The sequence below is a fragment of the Camelus dromedarius genome, chromosome 4 (genome assembly GCF_036321535.1).
Source record: "Camelus dromedarius isolate mCamDro1 chromosome 4, mCamDro1.pat, whole genome shotgun sequence".
NCBI classification, from domain to species: Eukaryota; Metazoa; Chordata; class Mammalia; order Artiodactyla; family Camelidae; genus Camelus; species Camelus dromedarius.
The window spans coordinates 10,787,350-10,805,901 of NC_087439.1; the positions used below are offsets into that span (position 1 = coordinate 10,787,350).

The window sequence follows — 18,552 nt, forward strand, 5'->3', positions numbered from 1 at the left end:
CTCTGTCTCTCAGGATTTATGTGAAAACAAAAATCACAGGATCTTTTGTTTTTTGGGTTTTTTTATGGTTACTGACTTCTCAAAAAAATTTTATTGAAGTGTAGTTGATTTACAATGTTAATTTCAGGTGTACAGCAAAGCAATTCAGTTACACATATATATACATTTTTTTCATGTTCTTTTGCATTATAGGTTACCACAAAATATTGAATATAGTTCCCTATGCCATACAGGAGGACCTTGTTGTTTATCTATTTTATATATAGTAATGTGTCTGTTAATCTCCAACCCCTAGAGTATATGGCTTCATCCTCTTTGGGGACAATGGATTTTTAAGATAATTTATATTTGGAAATTATAAAACAAGGAAGCCCAAAGAGATTATAACAAATGGTGAACTAAGGTGCCGAGATTCAAAAAACCCCAGACCATTCTTTAGACAAACTTCTTCCTAATAGCAAGCTCAGCCCTGTGCTCCTGTGCTCAGCCCCAAACCCGTTCCAAGTCTAAGATGGGAAAGGAAGGCGAAAGGCCTCCTGGAGGCTGGAGGTTACTTCATTCCAGACACACCTGAACTCGGCAGTGGCTGTGAAGGACTCGTGCTCTGTGATGGAGAACACCAGGAGGAAGCCTTCCCCGCTGCGGAAGTAGTTGTCCCGAATGGCTGCATAGTCCTCCTGCCCAGCCGTGTCCAGGATGTCGATCTGGACTTCTTCCCCATCGAGGACCACTTTCTTTCTGTAACTGTCAGCTTTGGTAGGTTCATAGTCTTCTACGAACTGAGGAAATCAACAGCGTTAGGAATTGGCATAGTTTTAAAAGAAAATCTGCTAAAAAAATAAGCTTCAACATATGGGTACTTGGCCTATAATCAAGCGAGCTGTTTATTGAGTGCGGATGACAGCTCTCACACTATGTGTAAGGAGCTGTGAAACCGTTCCCCAGCACTTCTGTTCTTTATTGCTCTCAATTCTATCATTTTTCTTTTTTTTTAAAGACAACTCAATTTTTATTTTATTTTTTATTTCATGTTTGTTTTGTTTTGCGGTGGGAGGTAATCAGGTTTATTTATTTTTTTAATGGAGGTACTGGGGATTGAACTCAGGACCTCATGCATGCTAGGCAGGCACTCTACCACTGAGCTATACCCTCCCCCATCAATTCTACCATTTTTCAGTTTTGTTTTTAAACAACAAGAGAAGATACTCCCCTTTTACAAAGGAGGAGACCAAGCAGAGAGCAGAACCCTTGGAATATTACTGTCAGTATAAAATTATAAACATTGGCAAAGGGAAGAAACAAGAGCTCTTATTTATAATCAACAGGAGTATAAAACTCATCTGAAACGTAATTTGGCAAGAGGTACCAAGAAGCTTTAACAACTATACAACGCGAGAAAACTCCAAATGGGTCAAAGATTAAATGTAAAAAGGAAAACCCTCAAGTACTAGAAGAAAACATGGGTGAGATCCCTTTGTGACCTTGAAGTAGGAAGGCCTTTTTAACTATGACTCAAAATCCAGAAGCCATGTAAGAAGAAACTGATAAATTAGACTACGTAAAAAGTTTAAAGCTTCTGTATGGCACCACACACTATCAACCAAGACAAATGACGAAAAAGCAACAAGTATTTGAACCCCTATCCCAAAGAGCTATATATAAACAGTTCCTAGAAACAGTGAGGAAAAAAAAAAATCAATAATCCAATGGGAAAAAGTGGCCACAGACATAAACAATTCACAGAAAAATCAATACAGATGATGTTAAACATACGCAAACATGTTCATTCATTCATTCGCACTAACAAAGAAAACAAAATTTGTAACTACATTGAGATACCGTGTTTCGCCTACCAGACTGGCAAAACCCACAAAGTCTGACAACATACGCTGGGAAGTAGGGACAGTTTAAAGACTAAGAAAACCATGTATGTATATGTGTGTATTTGCCAAAAACACATCCTGGAAGGACAAAACAAAACACATTGAAAAGCATTAAACAGAAAAACTGAAGCAACTGAACCTAAATGGATATTAAATTGGTAATGTAGCCCCATATTAATTTAAGAGACTTTAGGACAGAATATTTTGATAGAGTTTAGAACAGAATATTTTGATAGAGTGCATCCCACTGAAAAAGACTAAGGACAAAAAAATTTCAGAGAGATGTTAAACTTCCCTCAGTGGTTATATTATTTAGTAATAATGATATTACTGTTTCAAAGCTATTTTCTTTATATTGTGTTATATATAAAGTAAATCATTATTTTAACAGTAATAGGAGTCAAGATATTCAAGAAAAAGGTAAATTAATGACAGCAATTTACCATTAAAACTGAATTCATGCTGGTATAACTGGATATCTAGATGCAAGAGAATGAAGCTGGACCCCTACTTCACATCACACACAAAAATTAACTCAAAATGGATGAAAGATTTAAATGTAAGAGCTGAAACTATACACTCTTAGAAAACATAGGTTGAAATCGTCATGACCTTGGATTTAGCAAGGCATTCTTAGATATGACACCAAAAATACAAGCGACAAAAGAAAAAATAGATAATTTGGATTTGATTGAAATTTTAAAATTCCATGCTTCAAGGGACATCATCAAGAAAATGAAACAACCCACGAAACAGCAGAAAATACCTGTAAAACATGTATCTAATAAGGGGCTTGAATCTCTTTAACTCTTAAAACTCAACAATAAAAAGACAATTTTTAAACTAAATTAAGTGCCAATTTAAAAACAGGCAAAGGAAGAAAGAATGAAAATGAACACAGGGAAATATATACAAGATCTTGCGGTAGCTCACAGTGAAAAAGCACGTGACAATGACTATATGTATGTTCGTGTATAACTGAAAAATTGAGCTTTACACTGGAAATTGACACAACATTTGTAAACTGACTATAACTCAATAAAAAGAAAAAAAGAATGAAAGTGAAAAAAAATAGACAAATGATCTGAACATTTCTCCAAAGAAGATATACAAATGGCCACTAAGCACATGAAAAGATGCTCAACGTCATTAGTCATTAGGAAAATGCAAGTCAAAACCATAAGGTACGACTTCACACCCACTAGGATGCTATCATCAAAAAGATGAGCAACAACGAGCACCGGCGAGGATGTGGAGAAATTAGAACCCTCATACGCTGTAAAATGGGGCAGCTGCTGTGGAAAACAGTTTTGCAAGTTCCCAAAAAGTCAGAGTGACCATCTGACCCCATAGGTTTCACGCCTAGGTATATAACCAAGAGAATTTGACATGTCTACACAAAAACTTGCATATGAATGTTCATAGCAACATTATTCATAATAGCCAAAAGTAGAAACAATCCAAATATCTATTAATTGATAAAGGGATACACAAAACATGATCTATCCAGATAATGGAATATTATTCAGTCATAAAAAGTAAGGAAGTACTGATTTGTGCTACAGTGTGGATGAACCTTGACAAATTATGGTAAGTAAAAGACATCAGACACAAAAGATCACATAGCCTATGAGTCTATTTATATGAAACATCCAGAACAGACAAATCCACGGAAACAGAAAGCAGATTAGTGTTTGCAGAGCTGGGGGGGACGGGGACTGGAGAGTGACTGCTGATGGGTTTGAGGTTTCTTTTGGGGTGATAAGAATGTTCTGGAATTAGATAGTGATGATGGTTATACAATTCTATGAATGTACTAAAAACTGCTGAACTGTACACTTAAAAGAGTAAATTTTACAGCATACGAATTGTATTTCAATTTTTTGGTAAGGAATGAAGTACGGATAGGCACTATAATATGGATGAACCTTCAAAACGTCATGTTAAGTGGAAGAAGCCAGGCATAAAGGTCACATGTTGCATGGTTCCACTCACATGAAATGTCCAAAATAGCAAATCCATAAAAACAGGAAGTGTTTGCCAGGGTCCAGGGGTAGGAGGGGAGGCAATAATGAGGAATGACTGCTGACATGTAGGGAGTTTTTTCTGAGTGATAGAAAGTTCTAGAATTATATAGTGGTGATGACTGCACATCTATGTGAATAAATGAAAAATCACTGAATTCTACACTTTAAAAGGGTGAATTTCAGGGTGTATGAATTCTTAATAAAGCTATAATTTAAACTTTTTAAAAACTGAACTGAAAATATTGAAATGAACTTATGGACCCTTTGAAGAACACTCTTAAAAAAAAGCCTTGTATTTGTCATTTAACAGCTACTGATTCAAATGATCTTAAATCTGAAAATGAAGATATCAGAAGAGTTTTAGTATTAGGTTCTCTTACGTTCATATAAATATCTAACAATAGAGATAATATGAAAATTTGCCTATGCGTCACAACAGTGCCCTCCTTTTATAATTCCTTTCCAAAGAGACAAATGCATGACCTAAAACAAACAAACAAAAAAACAAATACCCCAATGCCTCGTGCAAATCTCTAAATGCCACCATAAAGCACCTCAACTGCTTATTTCTGAACTTTCAAGGATAAAAGCAGCAAGAGTTCCATTGACTCCCGGAGTCAGAATGCCCTGATATGACTGCCTACCTCTGTGAGGGGTAAGTGTGCTTATTATTAGAACATTAGATTACAACCCTGCTGTTTACATTTTTCCACTTGAAACAGGAAATCCCCAAAGTCTTGGTATCTGTTAGCAGGATCCATACTACTGGCCTTGCAGGGCTGCGTGTGATTCCGTCTCAGATGCCCAAGACCCACGGATCTAAGACAAAACTCAAGGAGACCCCTTCTTACTGAGCCATGTTTAAACTGACTTAGCCAGACACTGAAAGTCTAAAGAGGTGACTGCCAACATCTGCCCATCACCAACCTCCCTTTACCAGAAAAGGCAAATAGCTAAAAAGTCTTCAAATATATATATAACTGGATAAAGAAGTTGTACATACATACATATACGTACATACACACACACACATATACAAATGCACACAATGGAATACTATTCAGCCATAAAAAGAATAAAATAATGCCATTTGCAGCAACATGGATGGACCTGGAGATTGTCATTCTAAGTGAATGACAGCCAAGGATAAAAAGATTCAAATCTCTCTCTGCCACACTGGCAGTTCCTTCCAATTTTTCCAAGTCAGAACTTAGAAATAAAGACATCTGAGACTATGGCTCCTTCCATAATCCAATTTTCCTGAAAATTCCACCATGTAAGCTAATTTTTTTTAAACAACGGGTAAGGCAAGGGACCAGGAATAAAGAGCTTGAATGGCTCATGAGACTTTAGATACTGGTGTCTCCAAGTGTATATTCAGTTTCCTTTTCTAGGAAATCAGGCTTGACTCGCTGATCTGCCAGACAGGAGTAACCATACCTGGCCATATGTCAAAATTGCTGGGAGAGCTTCATAAAAAGAAATACTCCTAGTCATCAACTCCAGAAATGTGATTCAGAAGGTATTTTGTTAAAAGGTTCCCCATATATATCCTGAGGGAACTCTAATTCAAAAAGATACATGCACCCCAATGTTCATAGCAGCAGTATATACAATAGCCAAGACATGGAAGCAACCCAAATGTCCATCAACACATGACTGGATAAAGAAGTTGTGGTATATTTATACAATGGAATACTACTCAGCCATAAAAAAGGAATAAAATAATGCCATTTGCAGCAACATGTATGAACCTGGAGATCGTCACTCTAAGTGAAGTAAGCCAGAAAGAGAAAGAAAAATACCATATGATATCACTCTTATGTGGAATCTGAAAGAAAAAAAGAAAAAGAAAAAAGAAGACACCAATGAACTCATCTACAAAACAGTAACAAACTCACAGACATAGTAAATAATCTTATGATTACCAGGGCAAAGGGTGTGGGAAGGGATAAATTTGGGAGTTTGAGATTTGCAAATGATAACCACTATACATAAAACGATAAAAAATAAATTTCTTCTGTAGAGCACAGGGAACTATATTCAATATCTTGCAATAACCTTTAATGAAAAGGAATATGAAAACAAATACATGTATGTATAAGCATGGCTGGGACATTATGCTGTACACCAGAAACTGACAAATTGTATCTGACTATATGTCAATATAAAAAAAAAAAGGGTCCCCCAGGAGATTCTATGGAAAAAAGGTTGCCCAGGAGACTCTATGATCAGCTAGGTGTGGGATCATTGCTAAGGTCTCTTCAAGCTCTAAAAGTGTGGTTCTAGGATTATGCTGTTTAATATAGTAGCCACCGGCCACGTGCCAAGGGCTCAGTAGCCACGTGAACTGGACAGCATAGATACAGAGCATTGCCATCATCCCAGAAGGTTCTATCACAGAGCATTGCTTTAGGAAATCAATTAAACACTCCCCTAAATACACATCACTTCATCTCTCTTCTTTTCTTGCTGTGATTTTATTTGGCCATTTCCTCAATAACTGCTCCTTTCTGGTTCTCAAATATGTTAGCAAGTGAGAACAACAGACTAAGATCAGGCATAGCTTTCCCGTTTCTCTAAAGAAACGAGGAAGAAGAGGGAAAAAAAACTCTTGATTCTTCTGCGCTTAGATTTGGCATCCTTGGGCCTCTCAGTCACCTGCACGGTAGAGGAGTCTCCCTCGTCTGATCTGCCACAGCTCCGCCTCTGATCCAGGGATTCTCAACAGCAGCACTACTGACATTTTACACTGGACAATTCCTTCTCTTGTGGGGTCTCTCCCGTGCACTGTAGCATGTGCGCCAGCATCCCGGCCTCTACCCACTGGGTCCCAGTAGCACCCCCGCCCAGTCGTGACAACCCCAAATATTTCCGGCCAAGTGCTCCTTTCCTCATCTCCATCAGCAACTACTTCTCTAATCCTGTCTCCCTCCTCTTAATTCCTCTCCTCACCGCCCCTTCTTCCCCAGTCTCTGTTATAAAAGAAAAACACTCTTTAGCAAGAAAGTCACATTATTAAGCAAAAACAAAGACTTTCAAAGCAGATTTTGAAGTCTGCCTCCCAGAAGAGGTTTATGCAAAAATGTTTTGGGTAAATGAAACAGATTCTGCTAGCTTTCCCCACTTTGGCCCCTAGTAAAAGTAAAAGGAAAGCTAGCAAGCATCAGAAACAAAAGTTCCCCGTGATAAGACACAGTGGGGAATGGCCCAGGAGGAGATGGCGGTTTCGGTCTGAAGCTTATTCACTGTGGGGCCCTCTTTTAAGAAAAGAATACAAAATTATACACATAATATTAAATATAAAAGTGATTATCTAGAATGAGAAAAGAAATTACAATTCATTATACATTTTTTAAAATGCACAAATACTGTGGCGAGCCCACCCTCAGGTGACCCTTGATGCGTCGTGCCCTTGTGTGACAGTCTTCCCTTGACTGCAGAGGAACCCGTGACTGGTTCTAACCAACAGAAAATGGCAAAGGTGATGAGATTACCCCCTGACTACATTTCTGTGTATAAGATTCTGTATTGTTGTTGTTTTTAATGGAGGTCCTGGGGGGTTGAACCCAAGACCTTGTGCATGCTAAGCATGTGCTCTACCACTGAGCCATATCCTCCACCCACATTTCTGTGTATAAGACTCTGACTTAGCAATCCAGAGAGGTGGGGAGGAAGCAAGCTGCTGTGGTAAGAACTATCTATGGAAAGGGCCACGTGGCAGAGAACTGTGGGCGACCTCCAGGAGCTGAGGGCCTCTGTCCCACATCTGCCAGCAACCAGGGAGCCTGGAGAAGGACGGGACCCTCAGGTGAGCGCACAGCCTCGGCCGACCCCCTCCCTGCATCCTGTGAGACTCTGAGCAGACTAGCTCAGCCGGGCCAGCCTCCTCACCCCTGGAAACTGGAGATAACAGATGTGTGTTGTTTTAAGCTGCCAAGTGTGTGGTAATTTGTTACACAGCAATAATACAGATACCATTTACATCACAAAACCCAGCGAAAGAATATAATTTTATTAATTAACTGCCTGACATACCTCTAGAATACCTTCCTACTTGGCTGATATTTGAATTATCTTGTCATATGTCAATGATCCTGAAATACTTCCTGCAGAGAATTAAAAAATAATTTATTCTTCTAGCACCATTGGTCCAAATTTCCCTTTTATTGATGGTTTAGAAAGGTTTTTTTCAGCTTCACAACTATGTGACGTCACTAGTCATGAAAGTTTGAGGACTGTTCGCGACTTTAGGAAACCTCTATCCCGCTTCCCTGTAAGAAGCTGTAAGATCTGGAAGAACATTCCAGACTAGTTTCTGACTCCTTAAGTTTTGCCCCTTGTTCCTCCTCCACTGCCCACACACTTTCAATGCCAGATGCCAGAGGACACACTCGTACCAGGACACACCCTGGCCCCGCACCTCATACCACTACGCCAGGTGAGCCAGCACAGTGGGCGGTGGGAATATTCCTGGAAGCCCTTCCTGCACTGGGGCAGCTAGTCATAACCCAACCACATGCCAAGCGACTCCAGACCACACAAACATACACCTTTAGACCCCAGCTAAGCGTATCCTTAATTCAGCTTCCCTCAGTTAGATCCCAGATGTGGCCACTTCAAACCCAGCCCGCATATGAGCAAGTTGGACAGAGAGGAGAGAGTCCAGAGAAAAGAGATAATGATCTTAATGGATCATGGTCATAGTATTTTTTTCTTTTGCAAATTGTATAAAGCACATGCCCTTGTGGATATCCTGCCAGTGAGAGGCCCTGAGGTTCAAGTTCTGGTCTGAACACTCAAGTGCAGTGTCCGCAAATGGCCATCAAGTGGGGACACTTGTTGCCATAGGGATTAAGACTGTTGTCACACTGGACTCAGCAGCAGTTACATTATCCACAGTAAGTGATGTAAATCTGGGGCAAGGATGGCGGGGCGCATACCCTGATCCACGGGAGACCTAGAGAGAACCTGATGTCCAACACTCAGAAAAGATTCAATTCTTACGACAACTCAGCTCCCCCTTTCAGTATCTCTGCAGACTGACTGTCACAAAGCTAAGCCTCTGACCTGTTCATTACATATACCCTTAGAGGCCCCTGCCCCCCCAGCTGCCCTCGTCATAAAGAAAGGTACAACGGTGGAAATGATGCGAGCAGGGACCCCTCACATCCCTGCCAGCATTGAAATTACTTACCTAAAATCAGCAACCCAGATCTTACGCTGGTTAGAACCCCCTGGAAAGCTATTCAGAAACCCCCTTAACACCCCCTTAAACGCCCCTTGATCCTCCATCCCGGGGGTGGGTGGGGCGGCAGGTGAACAGCCGGAGAGGGGACGCTGCCACGCAGACAACGGGCAGCAGGCCGTGCCTGGCATCTTACCTCGTCATACATGAACTGGAGCGTCAGGGCCGACTTGCCCACCCCTCCGCTGCCGACCATGATCACCTTGTGAAGGGCCAGCGAGTTCTGGCCCTTACTCTTGTTTGCGGCCATCCTGCTGGTTTTCTGAGGCTGCGAAGCCCGGACAGAAGACCCAGGTGAAGAGCTGCCAATGAAGAAGACAAAGACTTAGAGGAGGGTTGGTTTCTACCTCAGTGAAATCAAATGAAAACCACACACTCCAGAAAAGCCTGACCCACACACTCCAAGAGCGGAGCCATCTTTCCAGGCTCCAGGCAGAGATAAACGCCCTCCAACCACTCCGGAAGTCGCTGACCGCAGCAGAGCCAGGACCAGAGCGAAGGCAAGACAGGGAAGAAATGGGTGGGCGCATCCAATGCCCCATCCCTGGAGACGCAGGGGAGCCCAACCCAGCCCTCAAACTCAGCACACCCAACAGTGCTTCACGGAAGTGGCAGGACCACACGTCAGATGACCCTGTCATCCAATGCCACAGCTCAGGGACCCCCACCTCCACCTCTGTGTCTCATCCCTCTCCTCTCCGTGTTCCTCTGACACACACACCCCAACGTGGCCCACCACGGGGATCGAGGACGAGCTCTTAACAAGCTGATCACCTCTCCGTAGATTGGGTACCCCTGAGGAAACACAACTGTCCCCAGATTTGGGTGACGTGGAGATCAACGTGTTAAAAGGGATAAGTAAACATGCTTCTAACAATAAGCACCCCTTTACGACACGTGACAGTTAAAAGGAGGAAAACTAAATTATTTACTCCACGTTTATTTACACTGATGGACTAAAATGAGTTGAACTTTTCTAAAATAACCATCTGTTAGTCAAAATCAGTTTAACCTCATCGGAAGTGAGATTGAAGGAGGAGAACACCAGCAACCTTGGCAGCGTGGGAAGATCAAGTATTCCAAAGAAGTAAATTTAGTAGGGGGAGGGTAAACCTCAAGTGGTAGAGAGCATGCTTAACATGCTCAAGGTCCTGGGTTCAATCCTGGGCAACATAAAACAACATCAGTTTAAATCAGTCATTCCCATCCTTGGCAGCACAATGGAATCGCTGGGGAGCTTTAAAAACATCCCCAGAGATTCTGATGGAATTTGGTCTGGGATGCCTGGGATGTCTGGGATCCCATCTACAAGCCTCCCAGGTGATTACAGTGGACCTCCAAAGTTGAGAACATCTATTAAGTGCACAGCTGAGCTGAAAAGAAAGTAAGAAATCCCCATGTTGGGGAGAAAAAAAAATCAGAGCAGTAAGAGCTGATATTTCTGTGGTCCTGGAGGGCTGCTGTTCTTGGGAACTTAGGATTTAACAAGCACACGGGGCTAGGAGGCCAAACGCCCTTGCTAGATGAGCGTTAGAACCAAGACCTCTTCTCAGTTGAGAACTGAGAAGCCAAGACCTTGAAGGAACACACTTTTAGGTAAAGAACAGACTAGCAAAACATCTGTCCACTGTCGGGGAGGAAGAAATTTCTTTTACTCTTCTAGGTTCCTCTGGCTGGTCTAAGAATTCAACTGACATGAGACAGATTAACAGGAGAAAACCAAACAAAGTTTAATAACATGTAGCCATGGGAGAGGATCCAGGGAAACTGAGTAACTGGCCAAAATGGCCCAAGCCCTCACCTTAAAGGCTGTCCTCAGCCAAAGAGGATGTTGGTGTGGGGAGAGCCAGTTGTGGGAGGTGACCAGGGAAATCCCAGTAAACAAGGCCACCGCTGTTATGCAGGTTTAAGTCACTGCCTTCTCCACTGGTAAGAGTTTCTAGAAATTCGGTCAGTTGCCCTGGTACAGCAAGGGAGACATCTTTATAAATGAAGCTGTACCTAGTAAATGTCAACGCTTCTCACAAAACTCCTACTTGGTTTTCAGATTTTTTTCCATGTCTGCTGTGTTTTAGAAAGTAACCAGCTTACAACTACTCATGTGCCAAAGAGATATATTTGGGGATGATAAATTCTGCTCCCCTATACCACCAGCAGGGGAATAAAATAAGGAAGCCTGTCTGCCTGAGCCCTGGCTGTAAGGAAGGTGTACCCTGAAATCCGAAGCCAAGAAATTAACATAAAACGTAACCCCGGGCTGGTCACAGTGCTGGAGCACAGGGCAGAGTGCTGAACACAGACCTTCTGGGGGCAAACATGCAGTGAAGATGGCCCAGGATTCCTGGAACTAAAGCCCGCAACCTGGAGCCCACAGTTCCAACCTATGAAACACCCAAGAAAATAATTCTACAGGAGAGTCAGCATCCATAACAGGCAGGACTTTTCAGACAGTCATTAGAAAAGGGGTTATTTGATCATTTTAAAGAAAGACAAAACCAAAATGTGAGGAAAAACTGCAATATCAAAAGACCAAGAGCTGAAAAAGAACCACTCTGAATGTCTAAAATACTTTTTTAATTATTTAAAGTGAAAAATAATAAAAATGTAGGAGAGGAAAAACAAACCCATCTTAGTTCATTGGTTGGGGTTGGAAAATCAGACTGACAAAAGACGGATTAAGGAGAGAAACACAAACAGAAGCTTATTAACATGTGCGTGTTGCACACACACACACAGAATCAGTGGCGGTGACTCGAGGAGGGCGGGCTTATATAGCATCTTAGCCAAAAAACAATGGATGTTGTAGAGAAGGGACAAGACAAAGGAAAGGGGCTTTGCACGTGGAGGAGTGGCAAACGGTGGGAAGGTGAACATAAGGGGAAACTAATGGAAGATGCGGGCTAGTGAGTAAGACGTGTTATGTGGGTTCCTCCGGCGCTTCTCTGGGCGATCAGGTGATTAAGACTCGCTCCGCCCTTCCTGGTAGAGAGGGGCGGGCAGAGCTTTTGTGTCTGTTACTTTTCAGTTGCCCTCACCTCAAAATAATTCTTATGTCAATGTGGCATATTTCAGGGTGGCATACTCTGAACCCCTTCAATGCTCAGTAGAAAATTTTAAAAAGACATAAAACTATCTTTAAAAAAGAAAAAACAAAATCCTGTCACCCAGAGATATTTGCTATTAACAATGTTATTTCCTGCTCGCACTGTAACTTACATATTCTTATATTTTAATCCATATATTCCTATATTTAAAACCTTTTTGAGATTGTATTTATGAAGCTTTGCATGTTATTCTTCACGATATATCTTTCCGTCTTCTTAAACAGAGGACTAAGCCTTTCCTGGATGACTTAAGGATCACCCGCACCATGAAGTCACGTGACCGGCCTCGGGCGGCCCTGAGTGGACTCACACACCTGCCCGCTCTCCTTGCACTGGACCCTCAGTTCACTTGCCTACACCAGGCCATCTTTCCACTCCCCTTTCCTAATTATGTGCTTTTTAATGAGTGTTCTAAGCAATTAATGAAATAATTAAGCTAAAATAGAGTAAGTGGGATAAGAAGCGGGTCTCCCCTAAAGGCTCAGGAAGGTGAAACTGCTTCTGGCCTAATTTCTGGTCCACAGCTGTTCACCACAGGACTGAGGCTGGGCCGTGAGGTTGGAAACTCCAGACCATCACTCTGTCACCCGATGTCTCTGAAGAAACCCTGCTTCTATGAATGATTACAGCTGCAAGAAAATGGAGAAATAATTTTCCAGGTGGGGGAGGTGCTTTCAAACACATGTCAACATCTAATTCTGAGCTGCTATTTTTCAAAAAAGAAAGACAATTTCTCTAGAAGAAACCACAACAAATAACTTGAAGACTATTCAACAGATTCACAGATATCTGCTAAAATACCCAGGCTCAGAGCTCAAAACTTAAAATAACCATGGTGGATAGTTCCAGCCTACATAACTACATCAGCGCTTGACATGAAGGTCAAGACATGAAAAAGGCAGGAGCGTCAGCCAAGCGCCCATCCCTGAACCAGTCCCGGAAACTGCCGATGCCGACCGTCCAGACTTCTGGGATTGGAGAGAATAAACCACTGTGTGTTTAATCCACTGTGAGTCTATTTATTGTTGCTGTTGCTTTTATGTATACTAAGAGCAGTCCAGAAACATAGTCTTTGCACTCAAGAAACTCAAAGTCTAGTGGACAGGCAAATTAGTAAATGATTACAATATGGCATGATAAATTCGAAGGCAAGAGCATCCAAGGGGTGCCCTGGGAACACAGAGAAACGACTAGATCAGACGGGAGGGCCAGGGAAATGTTCCTAGAGGGAGTGACACGAGAACTGACATTTGAAATCATTGACTAAAGAGAGGAGGAGAAAGAACAGGAAGAAAAAAGGCAGTGAGGTTCAGGAAGCTCATGCTGATGATTTGAGTTTATAACAGATATGCCTAGCCAATAAATGTGTTCCTAGAAAACAACACAGCTATCCTTTTCCCCACATTTTACTATGAAAAGTTTCAAGTTTTCAGAAAAGGAGAAAGAGCTGCACAGTGAACGCACATACCCACCACCCAGATTCTACAATTAACATTTCACTCCACTTGCTCTACCACAGACTCAGTCACCTGGCAGCCCTCTACCCACCCATCAATCTGTCTTGTTTTTTGATGCCTTTCCATGCAGGCTGCAGACATCAGGACATGTCATCCCTCACTTCAGCAGACACCCATTTTTCACAAAGCAAGTATACTTCTCCCAGAACTCTCTCCAAGGGGCTTGCAAACTTCCTGCTCTCTTCCATGACCTATCTGGGGTCGGAGCCAATATGTGAAAGCTACAACACAGACCTTCCAACAAGGGGAATTTGGGCCTGTAACACCAGGACCTGGCATGGCACTCACCTGACAAGTCTTTTATCAGGGAGTTGACAAACATACCCACAGACACACTTTAATATGTCTCCATCTACCAACAGGAAAGCTCTATAGTGGGCTTCATTTTTGTTCAAAAAACATTTAAACACTACTTTGTGCCAAGCTGTGCCCTTAGAAACTCAATCTCCTAAGGGAAGTTATATATAAATAAAGCTCTGAAGTATCATTGCTCACATGTAATGATAAAGATGGTACAAGGTATAATGGAAAGCATAATGAACTCCGGAAAGGCTTCAGAATTGAGTGAGAGCTCACTTAGCAGGTGGGGGTGAGAGAGGGAAGTTTTCCATGCATAACACAGGGCACATGCAAAGCAGCAGAGGCGTGAAACACCATGTGTGTCCGGGTACCACATCATATGGAGGCGCAGGTATGGGGTGGGGAAGTGACCGGGTATTGCGTCTCAAAAGATAGACATGTTCATCTACAAATGAGCCTAAGATGTTATATTAAGAAACATACTTCAGAGAAAACGGGGAGCCACTGTGGGGTGGGTCCTCCAGCCCAACTTAACTGTAAGGCACTGGATCAGTAAGAATAAACATGTACCCTCCTGCATAGAAAAACAAGACACTTTCATTTAGATTGCTTGGTAGGGAGGCAAAAGAGTTGGGAAATGTTTTTCCTATGTGATGTTCTATGATACCTTAGAATCAGATCAGCTCCCTACCAATGACACTAATTCAAATACAAGAACACATGTTCACTTGAGAAATGAAATTCTGAAAGCAAATCACAGTACATGTACATAAGCTATGCCAATGTGTGTTACGAGGAAGAAGTGGCTTCTACTGAACTTTAATCCCATAGGCTAATATAGTCATTAGTCTTTTGTTAAACTTAAGCTAGGAGAAAATGAATTGGTAGGTAGAGTCTAAACGCCACTTTGTCTGTATCATGTTGTCATGAAAATCAAATAAGAATTTGACGATGCAGGAAAAAAACTTCCTCCTCCAGTCCTCGTAAAATTCAGGTGTCCTCGGTACCAGGTACATGAAAGCACGTGGGAAATTATCACATACTATACACACACAAAGAATTACATTTAGCACTTTTTCTTCAGGTAACACGGCTCGAAGGTAGCTTGGATATTACTAATAGGCCGTCGACATAATATTTGAGTCTCTCAGAACATTACTCATGTTTTTAATCCTTTAAATAACAGTCAAGAAGGAAGACAATCCTAAATCTGGAACAATTTAAGCACTAAAATAATTAAGGACAGAATGAAAACAGACCACTGAAAAATGAGGAATTCATGAATCCATCTCTATAACAAATATTAAACAAACAAGGGGAGAAGGGAGGGTTCTTGCTTAGAGTAGAACTCCAAGTCCAAAGGCAGACTGATACACACAGAGGGGGCACCTCGGCTGGAAAATCAACATTTTGCAACTATCATAGTAGAATCATTAGTAGATACAAAATCTAAAGGAGAGATTTAGATGAGGAACAGGATATGTATGGTCTTAAAGCGTCTCCATGATTACTTATGAATCAGACTCTGCGTTTTAACAAGCAGCACTATTCTAAGTGTCAAGCCAAATCCCAACTATTCATACCACTTCCTGCCACAATCCAAATCAGAAACAATCTGATCTAAACTAGGGTCATGAAGGACCCTCTCCACAAAAGCAACACTCTCAAATATGAAGGGACACAGGAAACAGATGGGTTGCAGGGACTGTAAATGCTGAATGTGAAAAAGTAAAATGCAGTGACACTGTCTATCCAGGTAGACATCATTTCCATTAATATTGAAAGTTGATATGTAATCTTCTTATTTCTCGGCATCTAACACCAAATTATTAGATAGTTGTGACAAAATGACTGTATATATGAGTGTGCATGTGTGTAAGAGTAAGAACCAACAGCACTGAATCCCTACATCACTGTCCTTTTAATGACACGACACACACTTGTGGTTATTTGTAAACAGTCTCACGTGCGCTCCTTGGGCAGTGAGGTAGTGTCTTGTTCATATGTGTGTGTCTCCAGGGCCTACAATTCTGACCTACAGTAAATTAGAGACCAGAAATGCCCCGAGAATGAATAAAGGAATAAATGAATGATGAGGGGAGAGTTTCAAGAAATAAAAATGAGGACTCACTTTAAGCAATTTTCCGTAACACGTACTATGTCACATTTCTCATTCACATTCCACTAAGGAAATACTGTCTTTTGAGTGACCTATTGTGAACAGTGATTCTAGAAGATAAGCAATTAAAGCAGCGGCCCTCCCCCGAGGCTCGTTTTGTGGTGTGACAATAAATGCTGCTAGCTATGATAATGATCATAATTTTAAAATGTACGTGCGCACGCACACATATGCTCAGGAGCCAATTAGAAGAGACCAGTCAAAGGTGGACAATTAAAGATCAATAAAGATAGTAACTGCAATGGATGGAAACACAGCACATTTGTTCACAAAGACACCAAAACAGCACCTGATTCATCACTTTTGGAGGATGAGTGAAACAACTCATTATTTTCAAAATTGGTAAATTAAGGGAAAAAACTAAAAATGTATCTTGCTTCTCTTATACAAACTGTACAGACAGGTAACCAAACAACACATGAAGCAAAGTTTCCCTTTACAAAATATTCTAACTAATCAAGGAACAATAGGACTTGCGCTATCGCCATTTTGCAACTCCTCATGAATTAAGACATCTAAGTACTGAGTATCAATGACTGCTAATGTTACAAAAAAGAGACAACCTGACATCTTGAAAAAGACATATAACCATCAATGATGTAGTCTTGCCAAAAAAAGCTTCTAACTACTGATTTACGGGAGGTGCAGGAGACAGAGGAATACGTTGAACATACCACACAGGCACACTGCCAGCAACACAGAAACTGTAGGAAGCTCTATGGAACAAGCCACCCGGTTTCTTCAACAAATAAAGTGCAAGAAAAGAGACCTGGAGAAGGACCCTGTAAACTGTGAGACCTAAGAGCTATACCAACTGACCGAAACATGTGCACCTTATCTGGATTCCAATTTAAACAAATAAACAAGAAAACTGGGGATTCTGAACACTGTATTTGTAGATATTAAGGAACATTTATGATTAAAATTTTTTTCAAGTGACTCCATTTAACCTCTTTACAAATGAAGCTAAATGATCTATGGGATTTCCTTCAATGTTATCAAGGGGGAAGAGAGTGAGTAGGGATACAGATGAAATAGGATTAGCCAAAAATTGATCATTGACTGATGCATCAAGGTAGTTCATCATACTATTCTCTGTACTTTTTGTATATGTTTGAAAATTCCTACACTAAAAAGTTTTAAAAAATAATGAGGACAAAAATACAGGTGCCTAGGTCCCATTCTCCCTAGAGATTCCAATTTAGGCACATGGGAATGTATGCTTCTAAGCTGCCCAGACAATTCTAATTCACACCCAGATTGAAAACCATTCCATTAGACTTTAAGCTCTTTGAGAACAGAGTCTGTATTTTGTTTATCACTACCTCACTCATTACCTATCACAGAAAAAACATTATTAATTGAATGAAATTCACTAAGATTGCAGCCATTTTCTCACCCTAATTCTAGAAAAATTAGAATATGCATCTGGACAGAACCACGAATCTAACATCAACTGGAATTCCTACTTTCTAACAACTGTTAGCTGACAGTCTCACAGTTCACACTATGCTACCACCTCTGTTTTTGCAAAGGCCATGGCTCGTTGCTATCTTAAGAAAGCTGATTTACTTTTCACAGTCTGATTCAAAATTATTTTCTAGTCACTTGATGGAGATGACGCAGTATCATTACTCAGCTCTCTGATATCACTCCTAGAGACGATCTCTTTATTTTCGTTCAGCCCATCAAGTGAATGCTTTCCTCTTCACATTTACCTCCTAACTCAAGAATCTTATTCATCACAGAGTCTTCTATTTAACTTCTGTTCTTCAAATTCAAATACTACAAACATTTCCTATACTCATTCTACAGTTTTAAAGTTCCAGAAGTAGGGGAGCCCTGAGTAAAAGAGAAAGAAAAATTTTAAAAGACTATCTGTCTTGGGAAAGCACAGAATTCTACCAAAGGCGGGACAAAATAATGAAGACTTCAAATGACATGCTCAGTAGGGAGGGTACAGCTCAGCAGCAGAGCATGTGCTTAGCATGCACGAGGGTCCTGGGTTCAATCCCCAGTACTTCTGTTTAAAAAAAGTAAATAAATAAAAATAAACCTAATTACCTCCCCCCAAAAAAGACAATGTAAAATAAATGAGTAAATATTTAAAATAAAGTGAAATGCTCACTTCCACATAATGAAATCAATTTAAGAAACAAAGAGAGTGATTCTGATTTGAAAATGAATCTTTGGATTTTCACAATTTAGAACAGAATAAAACTCCAGAAACCAGGAAACAGGTTTTTTTTTTCTTTAATACTTTATCAAATTCTATCAATACCTAAATTTTCATT

The 18,552-nt window shown here is 40.9% G+C and overlaps 1 protein-coding gene across 2 annotated transcripts in view; it reads right to left on the reverse strand.

Moving 5' to 3' along the window:
• The window catches only part of RALB (RAS like proto-oncogene B), a 64,539-nt gene that overhangs the window by 7,723 nt on the left and 38,264 nt on the right, over positions 1 to 18,552 (reverse strand). For both annotated transcript variants that reach the window (XM_031451255.2, XM_010979146.3), the window contains 2 exons: positions 9,295 to 9,460; positions 571 to 779 (listed from right to left, as the gene is read on the reverse strand). In XM_031451255.2, coding sequence (XP_031307115.1) covers positions 571 to 779; positions 9,295 to 9,408 — 323 coding nt within the window. In that variant the 5' untranslated portion in view covers positions 9,409 to 9,460. The remainder of the gene's footprint in view (positions 1 to 570; positions 780 to 9,294; positions 9,461 to 18,552) is intronic.